This window comes from Orycteropus afer, unplaced genomic scaffold, assembly GCF_000298275.1.
Source record: "Orycteropus afer afer isolate SDZICR_OR568_19922 unplaced genomic scaffold, OryAfe1.0 scaffold00248, whole genome shotgun sequence".
Taxonomy (NCBI): Eukaryota; Metazoa; Chordata; class Mammalia; order Tubulidentata; family Orycteropodidae; genus Orycteropus; species Orycteropus afer.
Genome location: NW_006921835.1, coordinates 4849366 through 4871294, shown reverse-complemented (window position 1 = coordinate 4871294; position 21929 = coordinate 4849366). Strand labels below are relative to the sequence as shown.

The window sequence follows — 21929 nt, the reverse complement described above, 5'->3', positions numbered from 1 at the left end:
CCAGCCACTCCTTGGAAGGAAGGTTGGGCAATCTACTTCCATAGTGATACTGCCTCGGAAACCCAAGGAGGGGTTGCTATGAGTCAGGGCCAACTCAATGGCACATAACAAAATCAACAACACACCTGAAAAGTACAATAATGGAAATGAAAAATTCACTGAAAGTGTTCAACAGCAAGCATTGAGTTTTAGCAAAAAGAATCAGTGAATTTGGGGATAGGATAATTGAAATTATCAAGTTTGAGGAACAAAATGAAAAAAAAAAAAAAAGTGAACACAGCCTAAGAGACTTGTAGAATATCATCAAGGAGGTCAACATGATATACTAGTCACAGTAGAAGAAGAGAGAAAGACTATTTAAATAAATAATGGCCAAAAATGTCCCAAACTTGATAAAAGACATGAATCTACACATTCAAGAAATACAATCAACTATAAGGTAGTATAAACTCAAAGAGATCCACACTAACACATATTATAGTACAATCTTTAAAAACAAAGATAAAGAGAGAACCTTTAATTCTACAGGAGAAAAGAGAATCATCACATGCAAGTGTCCTCAATAAGATTAAACATCAATTTCTCTCCTCAGAAATTATGGAGGCCAGAAGGCAGTAGGGAACCTATTTAAAGTGCTGAATGAAAACAACTAGGAACCGTGAATTCTATATCCAGCCAAACTACACTTCAACAATGTGGGTAAAATGAAAACATTATCACATAAACAAAAGTTGAGGGAGTTTATTACCATGAGACATGTCCTACTGGAAATGCTAAGGGGTGTATTTTGGGTTGAAATTAAAGTACACTAGAAAGTAACTCAAAGTTGTATGAAGAAAAAAAGATCTGAATAAAGGTAATTTCATGGGAAAATATAAAGGTCAATTTTATGGCATTTTGGTGTTGTATCCTACATGATTTAAAAGACAAAAGCATAAAATTATTATAAATTTATGTGTAAATTACATCTTGTATAAAGAGGTAATTTGTGAAAACAATGGCATAAAGTTGGGGAGGAGCATTAAAGAAACAAGGTTTTTGTATGTTATTGATGTTAAGTTAGTATCAATTTAAACTATGTTGTTATAAATTTGTGTAACCTCCATGGTAACTAGAAAGAAAATACATTAAAAACACACACATGAAAAAGAAAATAAAAAGAAAGGAGAAGGGAATCAAAATGGTTGACTACAAAATGAATCACCATCAAGAATACATAACAGTTATAAATATACCTAACACACCTGATAAAAGAACCTCAAAATACATGAAGCAAACATTTACAGAATTGAAGAAAAAGACAGTTCTACAATAACTGTAGGCAGGAAGCAGCAGCCAGGGCAGATGGGTGAAACAGGTAAGGGAGAGCCCCCAGGCAGGAAGCAGCAGCTGGCGGACAGTGGAACAGGTATGGGGAAGGCCAGGAAGTGAGCGGAGTGGTTTGGAACAACTAAGGGAGATGAACTTGTCTGTGAGTGTGTTGTACTGTGGTGGCTTGCAGTGTTTCAAATGCCACCAGGGTTACACATGGTGGACAGGTTTCAGCAGAGCTTCCAGATGAGACAGACTCAGAAGAAGGAAGAGGCCATCCACTTCTCAAAAAATTGGCCAGCAAAAACCTTATGAATAGCAGTGAAACACTGATATGTTACTAGACAACTTTATGAATATCCCTGAAACATTGTCTGATACAGTGCTGGAAGTTGAGCCCCTCAGGTTGCAAGGCACTCAAAATATGACTGGGAAAGAGCTACTTCATCAGAGTAGAGCCAACCTTAATGATATGGATAAAGTACAGTATTTGAGACATCCATTTGCTGATGTGGCATGATCAAAATGAGAAGAAATAGCTACAAACATCTATTAATAATTGGAACATGGAATCTATGAGGTATGAATCTAGGAAAATTGGAAGCTGTCAAAAATGAAATGGAATGTATAAAGATTGATATTCTAGGCATTAGTGAACTAAAATGGACCAGTTTTGGGCATTTTGAATCAGACAATCATATGATCTACTATGCCAGGAATGACAAATTGAAGAGGAATGGCATAGCATTCATCATCACAAAGAATATATCAAGATCTATCCTGAAGTACAATGCTGTCAGTGATAGGATAATATCCATATGCCTACAAGGAAGACCAGTTAATACTACTATTATCCAAATTTATGCACCAACCACCAAAGCCAAAGATAAGGAAATTGAAGATTTTTACCAACTTCTGCAGTCTGAAATTGACCAAACATGCAATCAAGCTGTGCTGATTATCCCTAGTGATTGGAATGCAAAAGTTGAAAACAAAGAATCACTGGTAGTTGAAAAATTTGGTTTTGGTGATAGAAATAACGCTGGAGACTGCATGACAGAATTTTGCAAGACCAACAATTTATTCATTGCAAATACCTTTTTTTCAACAACACAAATGATGGCTATACATGTGGGCTTCACCGGATGGAGTACACAGGAATAAGATTGACTACATCTGTGGCAGGAGGCAGTGGAAAAGCTCAGTATCTTCAGCCAAAACAAGGCTAGGAGCTGATTGTGGAACAGACCATATGCTCATATGCAAGTTCAAGTTCAAGTTCAAGTTGAAGACAATTAAAACAAGTCCATCAGAGCCAAAATATGACTTTGAATATATCCCTCCTGAATTTAGAGACCATCTAAAGAATAGATTTGATGTGTTGAAAATGACTGAAAACCAGAGGAATTGTGGGATAACATCAAGAACATCATCCATGAAGAAAGCAAGAGGTCATTAACAAGACAAGAAAGGAAGAAAAGACCAAAATGGATGTCAGAAGAGATTCTGAAACTTGTCCCTGAATGAACAGTAGCTAAAGCAAATGGAAGAAATGACAAAATAAAGGAATTAAACAGAAGATTTCAAAGAGCAGCTCGAGAAGACAAAGTCAATTATTATAATGAAATGTGTAAAGACATAGAATTGGAAAGCCAAAAGGGAAGAACATGGTTGGCATTTCTCAAGCTGGAAGAACCAAAGAAAATTTTAAGCCTCAAGTTGCAGTATGAAAGATTCTATGGTCAATATATTTAATGATGCAGGAAGCATCCAAAAAAGATGGAAGGAATGCACAGGGTCACTATACTAAAAAGAATTGGTTGATGTCCATCCATTTCAGGAGGTGGAAAATGATCAAGAACCAATGGTATTGAAGGAAGAAGTTGAAGATGCACTGAAGGAAGTGGTGAAAAACGACTCCAGGGATTGATGGAAAACCCATTGAGATGTTTCAACCCACAGATGCAGTGCTGCAGGCACTTACTTGTTTATTCCAAGAGATTTGGAAGACAGCTGCCTGGCCAATCGACTAGAAGAGACTCATGTTTGTGCCCCATTCCAAAGAAAGGTGATCCAACAGAATGTGGAAGTTATTGAATATTATGAATACCACACACAAGTAAAATTTTGCTGAAGATAATTCAAAAATGGTTGCAGCAGTATTATTGACAGAGAACTTCCAGAAATGCAAGGTGGATTCAGAAGAAGATGTGGAGTGAGGGATATCATTGCTGATGTAAGATGGATCTTGGATGGAAGCAAATACAAGAAAGAGGTTTACCAGTATTTTATTGACTGTGCAAAAGTATTTAACTGTGTGGATTATAACAAATTATGGATAATATTGCAAAGAATGGGAACTCCAGAATACTTAATTGTGCTCATGAGGAACTTGTGCATAGACCAGGAGGCTGCCATTTGAATAGAACAAGGGGACATTGCATGGTTGAAAATCAAAAAGGGTGTGTGTTGGGTTTGTATCTTTTCACCATACTTACTCAATCTGTATGCTGAGCAAATAATCTGAGAAGCTGGACTATGTGAAGAAGATCATGGCATCGGGATTGGAGAAGGACTCATTAACAACCTGCAATATGCAAGGACACAACTTTCCTTGCTGAAAGTGAAGAGGAGTTGAAGCACTTACTGGTGAAGAACAGAGACTAGTCTTCAGTATGGATTACACCTAAGCACAAAGGAAAAAAAAAAAAAAAGAAATCCTCACAACTGGATCAATAAGCAACATCACAATAAATGGGGAAAAGATGGAAGTTGTCAAGGATTTCATTTTATCTGGATCCACAATTAAGACCCACGGAAGCAGCAGAAAATAAATACTGCATTGGGAAAATCTGCTGCAAAAGACCTCTTTAAACTGTTAAGAAGAAAAGAAGTCATTTTGAAGACAAAGGTGCACTCAAGCCATGGTATTTTCAGTCATCTCGTATACAGTGAAAGCTGGACAAGAATAAGACCAAAGAAGAGTTGATGGTTTTGAATAGAGGTGTTGGCAAAGAATACTGAAAATATCATGGACTGCCAGAAGAACAACACATCTGTCCTGGAAGAAGTACAGCTGGAATGCTGCTTGGAAGTGAGAATGGATAGACTTTGTCTCACCTCTTTGGTCATTTTTTCAGAAGAGACCATTCCCCGGAGAAGGATATCATGCTTGCTAAAGTAGAGGATCAGCAAAAAAGGGGAAGACCCTTGTTTTGGTTCTCTAGCGCTACAGAAATACCACAGATGTATGGCTTAACAAATAGGGGTTTATTCTCTTACAGCCTAAGAGACTAGAAGTTCAAGTTCAAAGTGCCAGCTCTAGGAGCTGGGTGAAAGCCTCTCAACCTTGGGCTTCAGCTCTGCCTCTTGCTCATGGCCCACTGAAGCTGAAGTCATCTCTTAGCTCAGGCACCTGTCAGATCTCCTTCATTGGGTGGCCTCAGTCTCCTAGTCCAGGTGAGTGGCTACCTTATCCTCTTGGCCTAGGAGGCCCCATTCCTCTGCCTCTTGGGCATGGCAGCCCTGCTCCCTCACTTTTGGACAGCAGACATGGCCCCATACCACTGGCCCTCATGAATGGCAGCCCACACTCTAGAACCAAGTTGGCGAAGGTCTGACTCTTGCAACGTAGGAGGCTGTGGTGATTCCATCCCCCAGAAGCTGTGGGTCTACCCTTTGAGGTTGAAGCAGCTCAGCTTCCTGTTTCCTTGGTTTCTCAGCTTCTGCCAATTCATGTCCAAAGGCAAACCACTCTGCCAGGAAGCCGCCTACCCAAAGGCATCCAGCTTTCTCCTCCGTGAGCTGGTAAGCCTGTCACTGTCTCACGCCAATCTCTTGGCTCTGCCCTGCATTCTCTCAGCTGCAGTCTCTCTGCTAAAGTCTCAGCCAGGGCTCTTGGATCAAGGACACACTCCACTCATGTTTCTACATTTTAGATATCTATCAGGGCAGCACCCCACTCTCTCGGTACCAAATTCTCTTTTGGTTCTTGAGTGTTGCTCTAACAGGAATACAAGTGGATGACTTTAACAAACAGGGATTTATTCCCTTACAGTTTAGGAGCCTAGGAGTCTGAGTTCAAAGTGCCAGTTCTAGGACTGGGTGAAAGCCCTTCAATCTTGGGCTTCAGCTCTGCCTCTTGCTCCCAACCCACTAGAGCTGGAAGCATCTCTTCACTCACACAACTGTTGGCTGCTGAGGCTGGCAAACCCAAGGTCAACAAGTAAAATGGCATAGTCCCGGAATTATTAAGCAGTATGGCAGGCCACTAATTCAAGTCCATCAATCCTTCCAAGATCAGCAGACAACAAGGCAGGTCATTGAGATGAAGACTAGGCTACATGCAGGGTCCAAGCATGCCAAAAATCTCAGAGACCTTTCTCAAAGCTGTCTTCTTATATACTGGAAGCAGACTACATCCCTAAGGCTGCTCCAGTAGATTCTACCATGGAGTTGATTACCAGTCTCATCATGGAGAATAACTAAATCCAGCTGCCCAGCTACTCAAAACCAGGCCCAGCCAAGCTGACACACAACTTTAACTACCACAGCCCTCAAGGAGATGGACTGACACAGTGGTGGCAACAATGGTCTCAAGCATAGCAAGGACTCCTAGGATGGGTCAGAACCGGGCAGCGTTTCGTTCTGTTGTATGTGTGGTTGTTACGTGTTGCAGCTGACTCATCGGCACCTAACAATATCCTCTATATCTTGCTTTTTTTTTTTTTAATTCAGCATTCACTTAGTTGTTGTAACCTTTGGATAGGTTTTCGGAGTTCTGACAAGTTGGTTGTGCCAGTTTCTGCTTGTTTTTCTTTGTGAGTTTCTTTTGTTGTGTTTTTGGAATTTTTGTAGGGGGAGGAAGTGTGCAGCTGCTTTGCTGCTATCTTGCTCCAAAACCCTGACATAAATGTTAAATTTAACTTAATATATTTATGTTTTCTCTCACACCATTGGTTTGTCTTTGTATTTCAAATGATGGTTTCTATCATCTACCTGTGTCTTTATACTCACTGACATTTGTTCATTTTTATTATCTCCTTTTCTCAAGAAATCCCCAGAAGAACACATTATCATAGTGTCTCTGGTCATTTTCCTCCTGTACACAATAGCAAAATTGAAAGAACCTGAGCGAACAAAATCAGAGAACAAACCCAGAATCCTCAGAATTCAGAGTCTGTAGGCCTCATTTTACCCACCAGCCACTCCGTGGAAGCAAGACTGGGCAATCTACTTCTGTAAAGATTTGCTGCCTTGGAAACCCAATGGGGGTTTCTATGAATCAGCATCGACTCGATGGCAGTGGGGTTTTTTGGTTTAGTAGGCCTCATTTTAACGAAAGGCTGATACCATGAATGGGACCTGACAGCCCTGTAATGCCATCTTCTGTTTGCTTCCTTAAAAATAAGTTAGAACTTCAACCCTGTGTTCTACCTTCATTTTTTGCATTTAACCATTGTCAAATAAAATTTCAGCATAGATACATCAAAATGAACTCATTTGTTACTTACTGCACTACATTTCAAGTAACAAATTATTTTAAACACAAAATTATTCTTTCTTTTTTCTGATACTCAGAGTTGCAGTTATGGATAAAGTTACAGAATTTGTGCTAATACTTGGGAAAGTTCTAGTTGCTGGGAGTATAGGTAAGTAATAATAATGAAAATAAAAACCCCAATGCTTAGAAAAATTGCTTTACTCAAAGAGCTCTTTTCCTTTGCAAATGTTTAATATGCCTGCTCTGCTTTTTCAATGTAGGTATCCTGTCTTTCTTACTCTTCACACAAAGAATCCCAATGATTTTAAAAGGACCAACATCTTTAAATTATTACTGGGTACCTATGCTGGTAAGATATTGTTAAACCTATGATTTATCAGAGATGGCAAAATAAAAAACGGAAAGGAAAAATGGAATGAATGGCTGTAAAGAGCATTCCAATAAGTAGTAGTTTTAAATCCAGTTTTTAAAATTAACTTTTTTTCATAAGCATATCAATTTTTTTTGTTGTTGAGATAATCTAGGCAGGATTTTCTGACCACATTAGTATCAACATTTTTAAGTGATAGAGCATGTACATCCAAAATTTTAATGTTTTATCATTGGCTTTCATTACAGGGTATAACTAGGAGTGGGTCAATGTGATAGGTAGAAGAACTCTAAAGGTTGATACTCAAACCTTATAGATAGCATGAAATTTTTTTATTTTAAAGTATTGTATTTTTCCTAGTTAAGTTTTATTTACTTTTTTATTTGTCACTGCAACTTTATTTTTGGTATATTCTTAAGTGTTATTTTTGTTCTATAACGTGATCATTAAATTTTTTAAAGAGATAATCACTCTGACTTAAGTATACAAAAGGATAAGTTCTGTATTTAGTGTTCTTAATCTTTAGGGTCAGGGTGACTGAACTCACTATTTGGACTCATTTATCAGTCAACCTACTGTCACAATTAATGACATTTCTACCACTGATTTGTATGACCTTGATATCAAAAGAGGTAAATCCATGTATGCACGACTTCTTTTCTATGTGATCTTGATTCAAGGCAACTAAACTTGACTCAAAATAATCTGGCCTACTTATTCTTTCTAACATTAAAAAAGTGAGGTGCTTAAGTCCTGACTCAGCCTAATTGATACTGCCTGTATTTTGAGTCTGGTCAGATGCAGGGCCAGAAAACATGCTTCAAAAGTGCAGGGAGATTTCAGATACATAATGAGTTTTCTACACTCCATCGAGTTTGACTGCCTGCATTTTAAATGCTCATTTCTGTCCAGTTGCACATATATCCTTCCTCTTCCAAGTAAATTACCAGGAAGAAGCCCTCTGCCCTTTGGTTCTTTGGAAATGGAACAAACATTAAGTACAAGAGACCCTCCCTGATACAGATGCACCTCATAGGAACTGTTCATGTACTTGTTCATTATAAACCTTCAGGTTGCAATGGGACATGTCTACTCTTTACCATCATATAAATAATACAAAAAGTCCCAGAACTTGAGTTACAGATATTCTTAAATTGGAGTTTATTATTAGGTATATAATTAAATATATAAAAAAATGAATGATATATGTGTGTATATATATGTGTGTGTGTGTGTGTGTGTGTGTGTATTTATATATATATATATGTTTGTGTGTGTGTATAATATATTCCTAAAATTGAGGTTTATGAAACTTACAAAGAGACATATAGATTATGAATCATTGGTTTTAAGACAACTGATAGTGATACCTAACGTTATTAGGCCTTACTCTGTGGCAAGGGAGCTCTGGTGGTGCAGTGCCTAAGGCATCTGACTGCTGAACAGAAAGCTGGCAGTTCAAACCCACCAGCCACTCCTCAGAAAGAAGACTGGGCAATCTACTTCTGTAGAGATACTGCCTCGGAGACCCAAGGAATGGTTTGCTATGAGTCAGATTCGACTAGAAGGCAGTGAGGTTTTTGCTTTGTTTTGTTTTGTTTTGTTTTGTTCTGTGGAAGCTCCATCTTGCTTTATAGATTGAGTTTCCTGGAAAGAACCTCTGAGACATGCAGACACATTGCTTGTAGAAGGTTTGTTTGTTCTCTCAAGATACACTTGGGAAGAAATGAGGATGGCAGGACTTAGCAGAGGTAGAAGCTGACCCACAATGCAATTACAGTTGAGGCCTCCTCAGAACTAACTATAGAATGCTCTGGCAAAGGGGCTGCATCTTTGTATCCCTATATCAGGCAGTCATTGACCATGGTCTGCCCTGTGGATGGGTGTGTAACCTTGGACGAGGAGTTCCCTACAATCAAGGCAATTCCCAGTGAAGGAGGCACCAGAGTCAACAGCAGCCAATATTCCCAAATGCTGAGACAGAGGATTAGGGAAAGCTGGTCAGAACCCACATTATCCATTACAATATATTAACTCAGTTAACCCATATGTTATAAAATTTGCTATGACATCTTTCTTCTCCCTAATTTTATACTAGAGACACAGAGAGGTTAAGTAACTTGTTGATTGCTTTCCTAAGTTGTGATTCAAACCCAGGCAGTCTGTACTCTTAATTCCTATGTTTTACTGCCTCAACAAATAGAATCTGTAGGATCCTAAATCTGGAATATTTTTGGTAGATTTTGGGAATGGCAATGAAAAAAATGAACAGGTAATCTGTTGCTTTTGTTGTTATTAGCTACTACCATCTAGTTGGCCCCCAATTCATGGTGACCCCATGCACAATGGAATGAAACATTGCCCAGTCCTATAGCACAGGCACAATTGGTTGCAAATTGGACCATTGTGATCATGGGATTATTGTTGGCTGATTTTCAGAAGTAGATGGCCACACAGTCTTCCCAATTCATCTTAGTCTGGAAGCTCCGCCCAATTCTATTCAGCATCACTGCAACACGCAAACCTCCACTGCCAGATGGTAACTGAGCATTAGGTACATTGGCTGGGAATCACACTTGGGTCTTTTGTGTTAAGGGCAAGAAATCTACCACTAAAGCCCTAAAAACCATCAAGTCAGTTCTGACTCATGTGACCTCAGGTGTGTCAGGGAAGAGCTGTACTCCACAGGATTTGCAATGGATGGGTTTTTGGAAGTATCTGACTGAGCTTTCTTTCAAGTATCTCTACCAACCAACCAACTCACTGCCATCAAGTTGGATCCTCCTCATAACAACACTCCTTAGGTTTCTGGGGCAGTATCACTACAGAAGTTGATTGCCCATCCCTCCTTCCGAGGAGTGGCTGGTGGTTTTGAGCCACCAGCCTTCTGGTTAGCAGTCAAGTGCCTTAGACACTAGGCCAGCAGAGCTCTCCCTCAAGTATCTCCAGGTGAACTCAACCATCCAGACTTTCAGTTAGCAGCTGAGCACATCAATCATTTACACCACCTGTGTCTCAATACAAACCAAGCAAAATCATTATCACTGATTTTTTAATTTAATTTTTTTTTTGGTCTCTCTATTGAAATATTATCTTACACCTCAGATTACCTCAAAGCTCTCTCATCATGCCTTTTATTTAAAGTTGCATTGTTGTTGTTCTGGACAAAGACAATAACATGTTTGTTTTTAATTTGCCCATTTACAGACTGTCATTTTTGGATCATTCCTAATTGCACATGGGTTCTTCAGCGTCTATGCAATGTGTATTGATACACTTTTCATCTGCTTCTGTAAGTATTCAGTATGTGTTTTTTCCCCCTCAGTGGTATAAGTGAAAGGATGAAAAGGTTAAGACTCATGTCCTTAGCTGGCTTTGTGGATCTGCTGTTACCAGGCTGCAACTACAAAACAGTGTTTGTTTCTAAGAAGATATTGCTTAGTACATGCTCTTTAAACCTTAACAGCTGACAGAATGGGGTTTTCCAAGCACAGGAGAGTCAGCTATGAAAGGAATCCCAGGCTTCATGGCATGGTGCTGGCATGGAATTATTTTTTCATTTCTTGATATTTTCAACTTTATATTAATGATGAGCTTCTATTAACAGAATACAACATAACAGCCTTGAGAACTAGATTTCCTGAGGAAAAAGATTCTGATAAAGCCAAAATGACAATGGTTTTAAAGGCACTTGGGGTGGCGTAGTGCCCTGGGCATTTGACTGCTAACCACAAGGGTGGTGGTTCAAACCAGCCACTCCTCAGAAGGAAGATTGGGCAATATACTTCCATAGTGATACTGCCTCTGAAACCCAAGGAAGGGTCACTGTGAGTCGGATCTGACTTGATGGCAGTGTATTTGGTTTTGGTTTTTTGGAGGTCTATTCACATTATGTACCAATGAAAAATGGAAAAGATTCAGAGAAAAGCAGCTCTGGGATGTGCCTGGGTCAATTCCGATTCTTAAAGGTATAATACTTTTTCAGAGCTTCCTCACTAACTTATATGCTGTGTCTCTACATGGTATGTGCAACTCAAATACATAGAATGGCTATGTTTTATTTTAGTATCTCATCTTAAAAGCCCTAGAGAAATGAATGCTGATCAGAAGCTTGATATGGCCCTTCCCTTAGCAACCCTAGAAAAGGTAGTTTCAGCTGGTGAAAGACCAGAATTTGTCAGCCCTACAACTAAGGACCCAAAGAGATTAGTTTTGGGGCACAGTACCCCTATGGCAAGTTGCTACTGAGTGAGCGACTTACATAAAATTAACAGTTTATTTTTTAGCACCATCCTCACCTGGGCTCAAGAAAGAAGATAATAAGAGAATGGAGATATATGCAAGTCAAAATCTATTAGAAAGTAGTCTGCCCTTGTTTGTTTTTGTTTTTTTCTTTCTTCTCTGCCCATTTTTAAATCAATTGTCAATAACTGGACAAAGAAATCAGAGGAACTAGGTTCACTAGTCAGTTCTTCCTCTGACTGTCTATAAATGGCACTGGATTGTATCATCTTGTCCATGTGCCTTAGTAGCTTGTTAGAAAAAGCTGTCTGCAAAATACCACCTAAACAAGCTACAGGTCTGGTGTGGGGTAGAAGAGACAAGGTCCTCGAACACACAAAAGTTCTCTTCTCTCATTTCTAATGCTAACCCTCTTCTCTCATTTCTAACACTAACTGGGAACAGTACTTGCAGACCCTACTGATCATCCCTTTCCAATTCTTAAAACTAAAAATGATTCACAAGATATATCACAGGAAATGTCCAGATACCTAGTTTCTAGTTTTTGGAAGCCTTGGCAAATTGTGTTTAAATTAGCAGTGGATTTTAAATGTGGGCAATAAGAAATGTTTTCTATCTACCTTTATTAATTACCAACCTCATTGAAAACCAGGTACAATTTTAGCTTTATTCTGCACATTATGTGTTGAACGTGAATAGTTTCTCTTCAGTGACTCTTGTTTTTGATAACAAAAGTCAAGTGAAACCATATTGCATTTCTTTTCTTTCTCTAACTCTTACCATGAGCAACATCTTATATATCTCATTGTTTTATCTGGGCTGCCAGAAAACTGGTATTTGTAAAAATCAACGCAATTTTTAAACACTTCCTTTATAAAAATATAGACTCTTTTTAACTTATAAGGCACTGAACATACCAGCCCCTGGATGGGAAAAAAATGGTAGTCGCAGATGATTATTGAGGTGCTCCATCCAAGCTTCTTACTAATTCTTCAAGGGTAATAGTGCTGCTAGATATAGAAATACAATTAAGATCAAAAGAACAAAAAATGTTCCATGTTCATCATATTCCTTCCTTCGCTTTTTATTTTGTATGTGAGGAAGGTCACTGTGAGGTCTAATGTAAAAATCTAAACCAGTAAGCCACCCATTCTCTAAAATGTGTGATAAAAAATAATTTATATTCATCCTGTGAATCCATGATTATCCTATATGGTTTTCATGTACTCTTTCTTATTCTTTATGTATGTCATAATAAATAAAGGCAACAAATAGCATATCACTGTTTTTAATATACTGCTCAAAATAATCAATTTTCATTTACATATTTATTAATAGATAAGTTATCTGCTCTGAACTGTATGTATCTTCAGGAAACTTAATTCTGTGCAAACTTCGCCTCTTCCCCTTGCATCTTAGCACAATTCTGGTGCTTTCCCCCAGACACACAACAGGTGTGTTGTCAGTGAACACACGGCCACATTGATATTTGCCTAAGCAAAACAGGAAAATAAATTCACATATTAATATTACAGAGTGTTAGAGGAATAGTATTTCTACAGAAGCCAGAAGGCATACTGGTATTAGCTTTCAGATATAATTTGAGGCAGACTTTAAGGATTTGGGATAGGATGCTTTAGTAGACCTGGTCACTCCAGAGCCTTCAATCTCAGGACACTTACTTTTCTTCCCACGACCTCAGTTTCTTCATCTGTAACATTATGGTGTAGACTGCCATTCACGATGTTTTAAAACTCAGAAATTCAGTTATTATTCTACATTTACCACAGGATTAATACACTATTAAGCTTCATGCCAGAAGATGTAACAGCTTATAAGTTTCTGAAGTGAACAGGCACAGGTAACATTTTTGAAAGGATGTGAAAGACCTTACTGACCTTTAAACTCTCAATATCAACCTCTTTTGGAGTGGGTGGGATTTAGGAAGTTTCAATGCCTGCTGACAGACATTGAGACTTCTTCCCTTGTCCAGGATCAGCAACTTAACTGCACTAATCTGTCTTATACTTGACTTTCTAACACTGATCTCTCTGATTTTTCCCTGTCCAACTCTCCAATTTATTAAAATGCATATAATTGTTCTGCTGCTGCTTGCTGCTTTTGCCTGCTTTGGCTGCTGCATATGCAGGTGAAGACTTGGAAAGAAATGATGGATCTACAGAAAAACCTTACTTCATATCCCCTAGCCTGCACGGGATTTTGATCAAGAAGCAACTAGTGCCCCGGGAGCACAAAAAGTAGAAAAGCTCCAAACAGTGCCACTCACTTTTAAGTAGAAGTTTTGCAGATTCAGTCAATTGCAATTTTTAAATGGTGCTTTGGGGTAATGTGAAATTTCTGTGCTTGTTTCTAATCAGTCAGCAGCTGGTACCATCTGATGAATCAGGCATTTGATGACAGTAGCCTCTGTGAAGTAGACTATTTTATAGAATGTGGTCTCAGCTGAAGAGCAAAGTGTATAAGTCAAACATTTTTTTAAAATCTTTAGTCGAAAGTGTTTTAATAACTTTTATAACTCAGTGTGCTCTTTCCCATTGCAGCACTTTTATAGCCTTTCTTTTTATAAGTGTATATTTGTAAAGGATATTCAGGCAATTTTTGAAAGCACTATAAATGTATAATCAATTAGCCATAAAAAGATTGATTTATAGTTAACCAGCATATGGTACTAAATTTGTAAATATGGTGCTATGGTTATATTTGTACTGCTCAAGCTGGTGGCCAACTCTCTAAACTGTGATTAAACATGTATTGATGGTTCCCTAGTAAGCATATTCAGTAATTCTTGTCCATAACCAACATATAGATGTTAATGTATACAGGTTCCACAAGGAGCATTACTTGCAAAAATTACTATGGAGCCTTCATAGTCCATTCTGTTTCACTGAAAGTATATTTGTAGTGAAGCTGAGTCTGAGTTGGGAATGTCATTTCCAATAATAAGAACCTCTGGTCATGGTGAAAGTATTGTGAACAAAACTGAAATTACCACATAGCTCAAGCTCTTTGTCTCTAACCCAGATTTCCTATTTACACCATATAGAAGATCAATGTGAATTTGTTTCAGAAGAGTGATTATAACTTTTCATGAACATACCTGTATTTCTAAATGGCTTTATTCTATAAAAGTTTTAATTTTAGCTCAGCTTTCAGGAAGGAAAGAGGAAAGATAAGATACTTTTGTATTTATGCTAAGAAATATAGTTTTGGCCCTACATGAGGTACCTTATCTGGTACCTTGATAAGGGGTATACTGTGGGTTAGGATATCTCTCCCTCAAGGACTTAGGGAGGAAAGCTACTGCCATAATTCACTCTGCTGACCAGAGTAACAAGCTGGTTTCTGGCAGCCATGCCTGCGTCTTTTGGATGGCTGAACAAAGCGTGAATCAGACACTCACATACCTTGCCTATCCATCCCTTGTGTGCAAGTGTGTATGATATGGCTAACAGTGTAAAAATAGGGCACCCCAAAAGGAGCACTGAACAAACTTAGCATCCTTTTAGTTTTTACACTAAGCACTTTTGTGTGTAAGGATTTTATGTATTGACACAAACATGTGAATCATATATGATGAACACATCCAGGATGTGAGTGAGAAATTGCATCATTGTTTAGAAATTAATATAAATATTAATGTATTTAATCATACTGAAGTGTGGGGTCCTAAATTTAGCCTGACTCCATGGTAGCTTATAGCAAGACACCAGGAAGGTATAAACCAATGATTGGGATAATTTTTCGAAATATTAGACCATATAATGGCCACCAACTTGTTCTTGGCTTACTTTCTTAAGACTACTGCCGTCAGAAGTATCATTTGGCCCCACATATTGGCAAAGGCCCTTCTTCACTCTCATTCTCCTTGAAGCATAAAAGGCAGGGAAGAGTGAACACTTAATCTTGCAAAGTTTTTATTACTATTGTTATTATTATTTTATAATTCAACAATACAGGAGCCACAAAGATCAAATAGAATGGTGACTTGTACTTTAAGCATTGAAAAATTATAAGGAATAAGTCCCCTTCAAGAGTAGTCAAAAAATTCATAATAGTGAAAGAAAGAAATGGTCTCATTTTAAAAAGAAAAAGAAATATCAGAATCATTCTGAGAACTTGTTATAAATACCTGTGCCCTACCCAGGCGATTCTGATATATTGTGTTGGGATGTGGGCCAGCATGTGAATTATTATTAAGTTCTCTAGCTGATTCTGATGTACATAAAACTTGGAAAATCACTTGAATAAAATATAAGTCAATGTGTGAGAGACTAGTTGCCTGTTTTTTCCTTCCATTCTTGGCTGTTCTAGGAGTTTGCCTTTGAGGATGGCGAAGGAGATGAACTGGGAGACTTAAAACAGTAGTAACTTCTGTATCTTAAGAGGTTCATGGTATTTATGGGGCCTGTATATTAAATGTTTAATATTGTATCTGCTGAAAAGACCAGAAAATTCTCTAGAGTAAAAGTGTTTACTGAACTATGGAGGTACATTCTCAACTTGGCTCATTTATGGATATAACCTTTGGGTAGGAAATCATAGGATAAAGAATGTCACTTTTAAAATACTTATTAATTACTTTAAACATGTAAAGGAAGAATTTCTAAGTGTGATAGTGTTAACTACATTATGGGCTTATTTCTAGTCAGAAAGATATTCTCCATTAATTCTTTGTGTAACTAAAACATGCAGTTAAAATGAGCATTGCTTTTGAGAAGAAATTTAGAAGCCATTGTCTTGAAAAGCAACTAAACTAATCGTGAGGAAAACAGAGCAATATTTCTCAAAACTTACAGCTGAAGACTTCGAAATATACTAAACTTTGCAAACCTTTTTTAAAGCTATAGTATGTAAATTATTGATAACACAACAAAAACAATTTTGAAAAAATGTAATTTAGAAAGCAAATTGAGAACGTAGTACCTTTTAGGAATTGGAAGGTCAATTTAGAAATTCCTGGTGAATCTTTTATTTTCTTTTTGTAATTAAATTTGCTAAAATTATTTCCTCAATCCTGGAACTGAGAGACATGCAATTTTGTCAGATTCTGACCTGGTACACAGAATGAGATAATATCTTACTGACATAATGACAAGGGCTGATTGTTTTCTCATACCTATGTTTACAATAATGTTGATGCCAAACTATGCTATTTAAAATAGTAATAAAAAAAAATAATAATTGAACTGCTGTGAAGCAAGTGTGCAGCAGATGGCGATGTTACTTCTCTTACCGTTTTGCTTTGCTATTTACTCTTTGCCATTCTTCCTCCTAGTGGAAGATTTAGAAAGAAATGATGGCTCTACCGCAAGACCTTTTTACATGAGTCAATCTCTGCTGAAGATTTTGAAGCAAAATTTACAAAATGAGAAGCGGTAAAAGAGCAAAGCCTGCTCGTCCTCCAGTGCTGTGTTACCTTTCTCATCTGCTGTGTCCGTGCCACGTTCCTTCATAAGTGCTTTGTATTTAGCCATCTTGTATCCACGACCTTGTTGGCTTTTATTTGCATGTTTTATACCAAAGCTTATACTGTAATATGTGAAGCCATCAGAAGTCGCAAGGGAATTGTTAATAACATGGAACATTTTTATACTAAGATCTTTTGTTTTGTAATTCGTTTATAAATAGAGGCGCTTGGATGCTTTGAAAATACTCGTGAATATGTGAATATTCTTTTAAACATGGGATCGAAAAACAACACATTTTTAAATTGATAACTCCTAATATATTTTTGTTGAAGCATTTATGTATTCATCTGGGGAGACTCCGTCGGTTCCGAAGTCCGGTTGAAACCGCTCGTTGGGCCTGGATCTGCCGTGGTGCCACTGGGTTCAAACAGGCAACCTTTGGGTTACTACCTGAATACAGACCGTCTGCGTCAGCCAGGGACCTTGCTCCCAGTGTATTTTTAAAATCACAACTAAAAGATTTCGTCTGCAGGAAAAATTGGTAAACAAAGTGAAATAAATATTAAAGCTTTTCCCATTCCTGTTTGATGGTGTATCAGTTAAAAAACAAACAAACAAACAAAAAACACCTTTCTGCAGATTTTGCTATTATAAGGGTAGAATGTTTCCTATTAAATAAATCACCAGTCATCTAGACGTTATTACTTAGTCCTCTCTGACAAAGTGCCTTACTGGCTGTTTAATATTGCCCAGCTTTTGTGGGCAAGTTTACATTGTTTTAGAAAGAAAAAAAAAAAAAAATTGCAATGTTTAGTGATTAAAACAAGTCTTCTTGCATTTGTTTTCTTCTTAGCTCACTTGTTGGAAACCGTCTGTCATTTCTGTATGTTTGATATCCTCACCATATAGAGTACAGTGTGCTATATAAACAATTTCCCTTGTGCCCAGTGGGCATTCATGAATGTGTACTATGCGCAAGAAAAAAAAAAAAAAAAACCTGAAAGGATACTTGCTGGGTTTTTTTTTTTAACTGAAAGAGAAAAAAGTTTAAAACATAATTTTTTCTAAAGTAAATCTTTGAAAATACAGTAAGTCTAAGACTGCATTTCTCAGTGTTTTACGCAGATGGAAAGGGAAACTTTGAGGAATTAGAAAGGGAACCTTGACCCCTAGATAGGGCACTCACAGATGTCATGTACTGAAGAGCTCCTTTTTCAGTGCGTGTTTATTGTCGTCAAAGCATATTTTATATATGTTATTTCATTTTCTAACTTTTGATATGAAATAATAAGTTTACTTATAATTTGTTAATTTTTATCATGCTAATATGAACAAGAACATAATTTTTAAGTCCGTTTTAAATAAATTTACTAGTACTACTAACTTTAGAGAAAATGAACTCAGTTTGTTACTCAGTGTTACAGAAAGGGTCCATAAAGCATTTACACTAAGGGAATGTCAAGCGTATCATGATAATTCAGGAAAGCTATAAGAATCAACAGTAAATTAGTATCAGTTTATCTATTATCACATTTCTGTTTAAATGTGACTTTAGATATTCTTTCATGCCAAAAATAAACTCACATGAGCACATGACAGTCAGCGCTCTATCATCAGTGTGCTTCTGCTGTGCAGAAATATTAGAAACATATTGTCTAAATATCTTTGATAACTAAAATGTTTAATATTTAATGAAATTTGTTGTTACTCATTGTTTTAAATCTATTTGTTTTTTCTTCTAATAAAGATTTAGATATGAAAAAAAACTGTCTGCTTAGTTTGTTTAAGCTAGAAAAAGGAGAAAAGCTTTTATAAAACCTACAATGTTATGACGCTAACTCCTTTTGTACCAAATAACTAGGTGTTTTACTTAACAGCTAGATTTTTTCCTTAAAAAAAAATAAAAAAAATAAAAAAAGCCTTTGCATTTCTCCCTAGCTGTACCTTGTCAACAAGTAACTGAAACTGATAATACGGATTTTTTTTCAACCCAAATAATGGCCTGAATGAGTTAGTTGTCTTTCTCTCAGTTTGCCAAAAGATTGCACAGTCCCTCATTTGGTTTGCTAACATTTGTGACAAGCAAATCTCACCATTTTTAATGCCAAGATAATTCAGAGAACCTAAAAAACATGAACAATAATTGATAGTTTTCCAAAGCATAACTAATTTACCTGTCACTGCTTCATCTTAAACTAAAATTTGCCTTAGAATCAGCTATTGATTAACAAATATGTGAATCTATTTTTGAATTGAGTTATATGCAAAATCTTCAAATTTTTCTCCAAAATTTAATGAGTTTCTTTCACATAAAACACTGTTCTTATCCTTTTCAGTGTCCTATTAAAGTGTTCTAAGTCTAATAAGATGTTTATTAATATAACTGATTCTTTTCATATTAAAAAACTAGAAAAGAAATAGAAATTCAGTTTTAAATCTTAATAATTAACTCCTTTTTGCGTATGATAAGCCACTAATAATTTTAGTAAATGAAATTGGACTACGATTGATATGATTGTTCTATGTGCCTATAATGCTTAAAAAGAGTTTATGAATCCATATAGTAAAATTACACTATTAAAGTTCTGTGGGATCATGATGGATAATGCTGTAATTGTTTAAAGTAATATTGGAAAACTGGCTCTGTGCAACAATTCCTTATTTTTCCTATAGTATATAGCTGACCAGCACTCATTCCAACGTATGTTCTTTTACTTTTACAAGTGGTGCCTCAGGAAATTGCTCTTAAACTCTAACCAGGCATAGTAATTATCTCCAGTATTATCTGGTTCTGGACTGGGGCGCATGCTTTATAAATCAGTCTTTGTTGGCATAAGATATGGGGACAAAATTGAAGTCAAATCATTATTGCAGACCATAGTGTACAAAAGCAGTATGTTAACATTTTTTCCAGTTTCTTATAAATGTTATCCTTAGATGTTTGCAAATGTTTGTGTTTTCAATGTGGATATTTGATTACAAAAATATAATCCAATAAGTATTAATGAAAAGAAATATCTCACCTATATAGCAGATATAAATTACTTCTCCAGAGTCACTTTCCATATATCATGTCTTCAGTCTTGGGACTAAAATGGGTATTGATGACTTTTCTCTAGTTATTTCTGGTCCTTAGTGAATCTATCATTAATCAGAAAACAAAGCCCACCCCCACTAAACGTCAGGATGATGTCATAATCATGGACTGTCTGATAATTCATCAGGCCAAACTGAACCACCCCCTCTGCTATTTACCACTTTCCAGTTGCTTAGAATGAAAGGTAGCCAAAACAGTATGGAATCTGGCAATGTCATCTTTAATGATTTCTGTGCTCAGAAGAACAGAGGCTTTATGTGATACATTTAAAAGCAATCAATTCAATTTTACTACTTGAAGTCAGTAGCTTTTCTAAAAAAAAACTCCTTGACCTTTTCTCCAATCCTGTATATCTTCTGTATGAATCAGCATAATTGAAGGAAGTGGAGAAAACAATTTTGTGAATGCAAGTAAAATGTCCTTCCAATGCTGGCTCAAAAAACATAATGCCTCTTCAATTTCTGGTCCTTTGCAGTTAAAGAATATGATCTGTTAACAAGAGGCTTATTAAATGAGAAAGATGCTTCCATTCTGCATATAAATTAAAATGGAGCCAGTGCTTGATTCATTGCTAGATTAACTTTGGAACTGCCACATTCTTCCATCCAAATGAATGTGTGCTCTTGTCTGTGTCTGGGATGCACAGAAGGGAGAAGATGAAGGCAAGATATCAGGAATGACACTTTCATGTCCAAGGAGAGAACAGAGAAACCTAAGGACATGTGCAGAAATCTCAAGTGGGATCTAAGAAAGAAACATAGAAAGTGGGATGCATTCTAAATTCAGTTCAAAAATCTGTTGAAACAGAAACTCAATAGCAAATAGAAAACCAGTCATTAAGCAAATAAAAATACTTTTCAGTCTTCTGGTAAACAGCATTAACATTGACTGTGATATAATAAAACAAATAGATGCATTTAACTCAAAGAAACAAAAAAGAATGATGTCCCCTCATGACTGTTGATTGACTAAGGGATTAAAAAGCATATCCTCTTGTCACAGTGCTCTCACATGTTATACAAAGTTTTGCTGTCATGATGAGTGGGATAATTGGAGTTGTGTATCAACTTGGCTGGACCACAATTCTGAGTGAATTAAGCAGTTATGATCTGGGTTATTCATGATGAGGTCAGATGTATATGTTTTGACCAGCCAATCCATTGAAAGGGAGTTTCCCTAGGGGTGTGGCCTGCATCCAGTATATTTATGGACATCCTGAAAAAGACACTCTTCTGTAGATCAGGATTCTGTTGTGCTGCCTACAACTGTCCATGAGCAAACAATCCACTATTCAGCCTGGTGATCTTGGATTCATCATTTATTGGAGTCAACAGCCAGTATACTGCCTGCCAACCTTGAGCTTGTCAGCCCCTGCAGCTGTGTGAGGCTGGAAAAGCCTCCAGTATGACGTTTGATCCAAGAATTTGGGATGTGACAGCTTCTATATGTGTGTGAGCCATTTTCCTAAGATAAATTTTGTTTCTCTAGAGAACCCAGCCCAACACATTTGGTACCAAGAGTGTGTTTTCTCTTTCTTTTACTGCTCAACTCCAAGATGGATTCTCTCTCTCTCAGACTTTCTCTTTCCCTCTCATTTCCTTCACTACAACTTGATCTTTTCCTTGATCTCATTTTCCCTTACCTATAAGAAATTGAAGCTCTTATGTGATCTTTGGAAAGAAATGGAGGTGGGAGAAGAAAAAGAGTATCAAAATGAGGACTTTAACTAGCAGTCTGGGCTGCACTATGGAGTGGCATGTTCATGGACTAGTCCTGAACAACACTACCAAAAAGCTCACTGCTGTTGAGACAATTCTGACTCATAGCAACCCTTTAGGACAGAGTAGAACTTCCCCCTAATGTTTTCAAGGCTGCAAATCTTTACAGAAACATAGTGCCACATCTTTCTCTTGTGGAATGGCTGGTGGGTAAGAACTGCTAACCTTTTGGTTAGCAGCTGAGCACTTAACCACTGTG

General features: G+C 37.1%; 1 protein-coding gene across 1 annotated transcript in view; it reads left to right on the top strand.

Moving 5' to 3' along the window:
• The window catches only part of SLC44A5 (solute carrier family 44 member 5), a 150091-nt gene extending 133265 nt beyond the window's left edge, over positions 1-16826 (top strand). The window contains exons 18-21 of the mRNA XM_007949632.1: positions 6892-6962; positions 7075-7163; positions 10392-10476; positions 16723-16826. Coding sequence (XP_007947823.1) covers positions 6892-6962; positions 7075-7163; positions 10392-10476; positions 16723-16826 — 349 coding nt within the window. The remainder of the gene's footprint in view (positions 1-6891; positions 6963-7074; positions 7164-10391; positions 10477-16722) is intronic.
• Positions 16827-21929: the final 5103 nt, after the last annotated feature.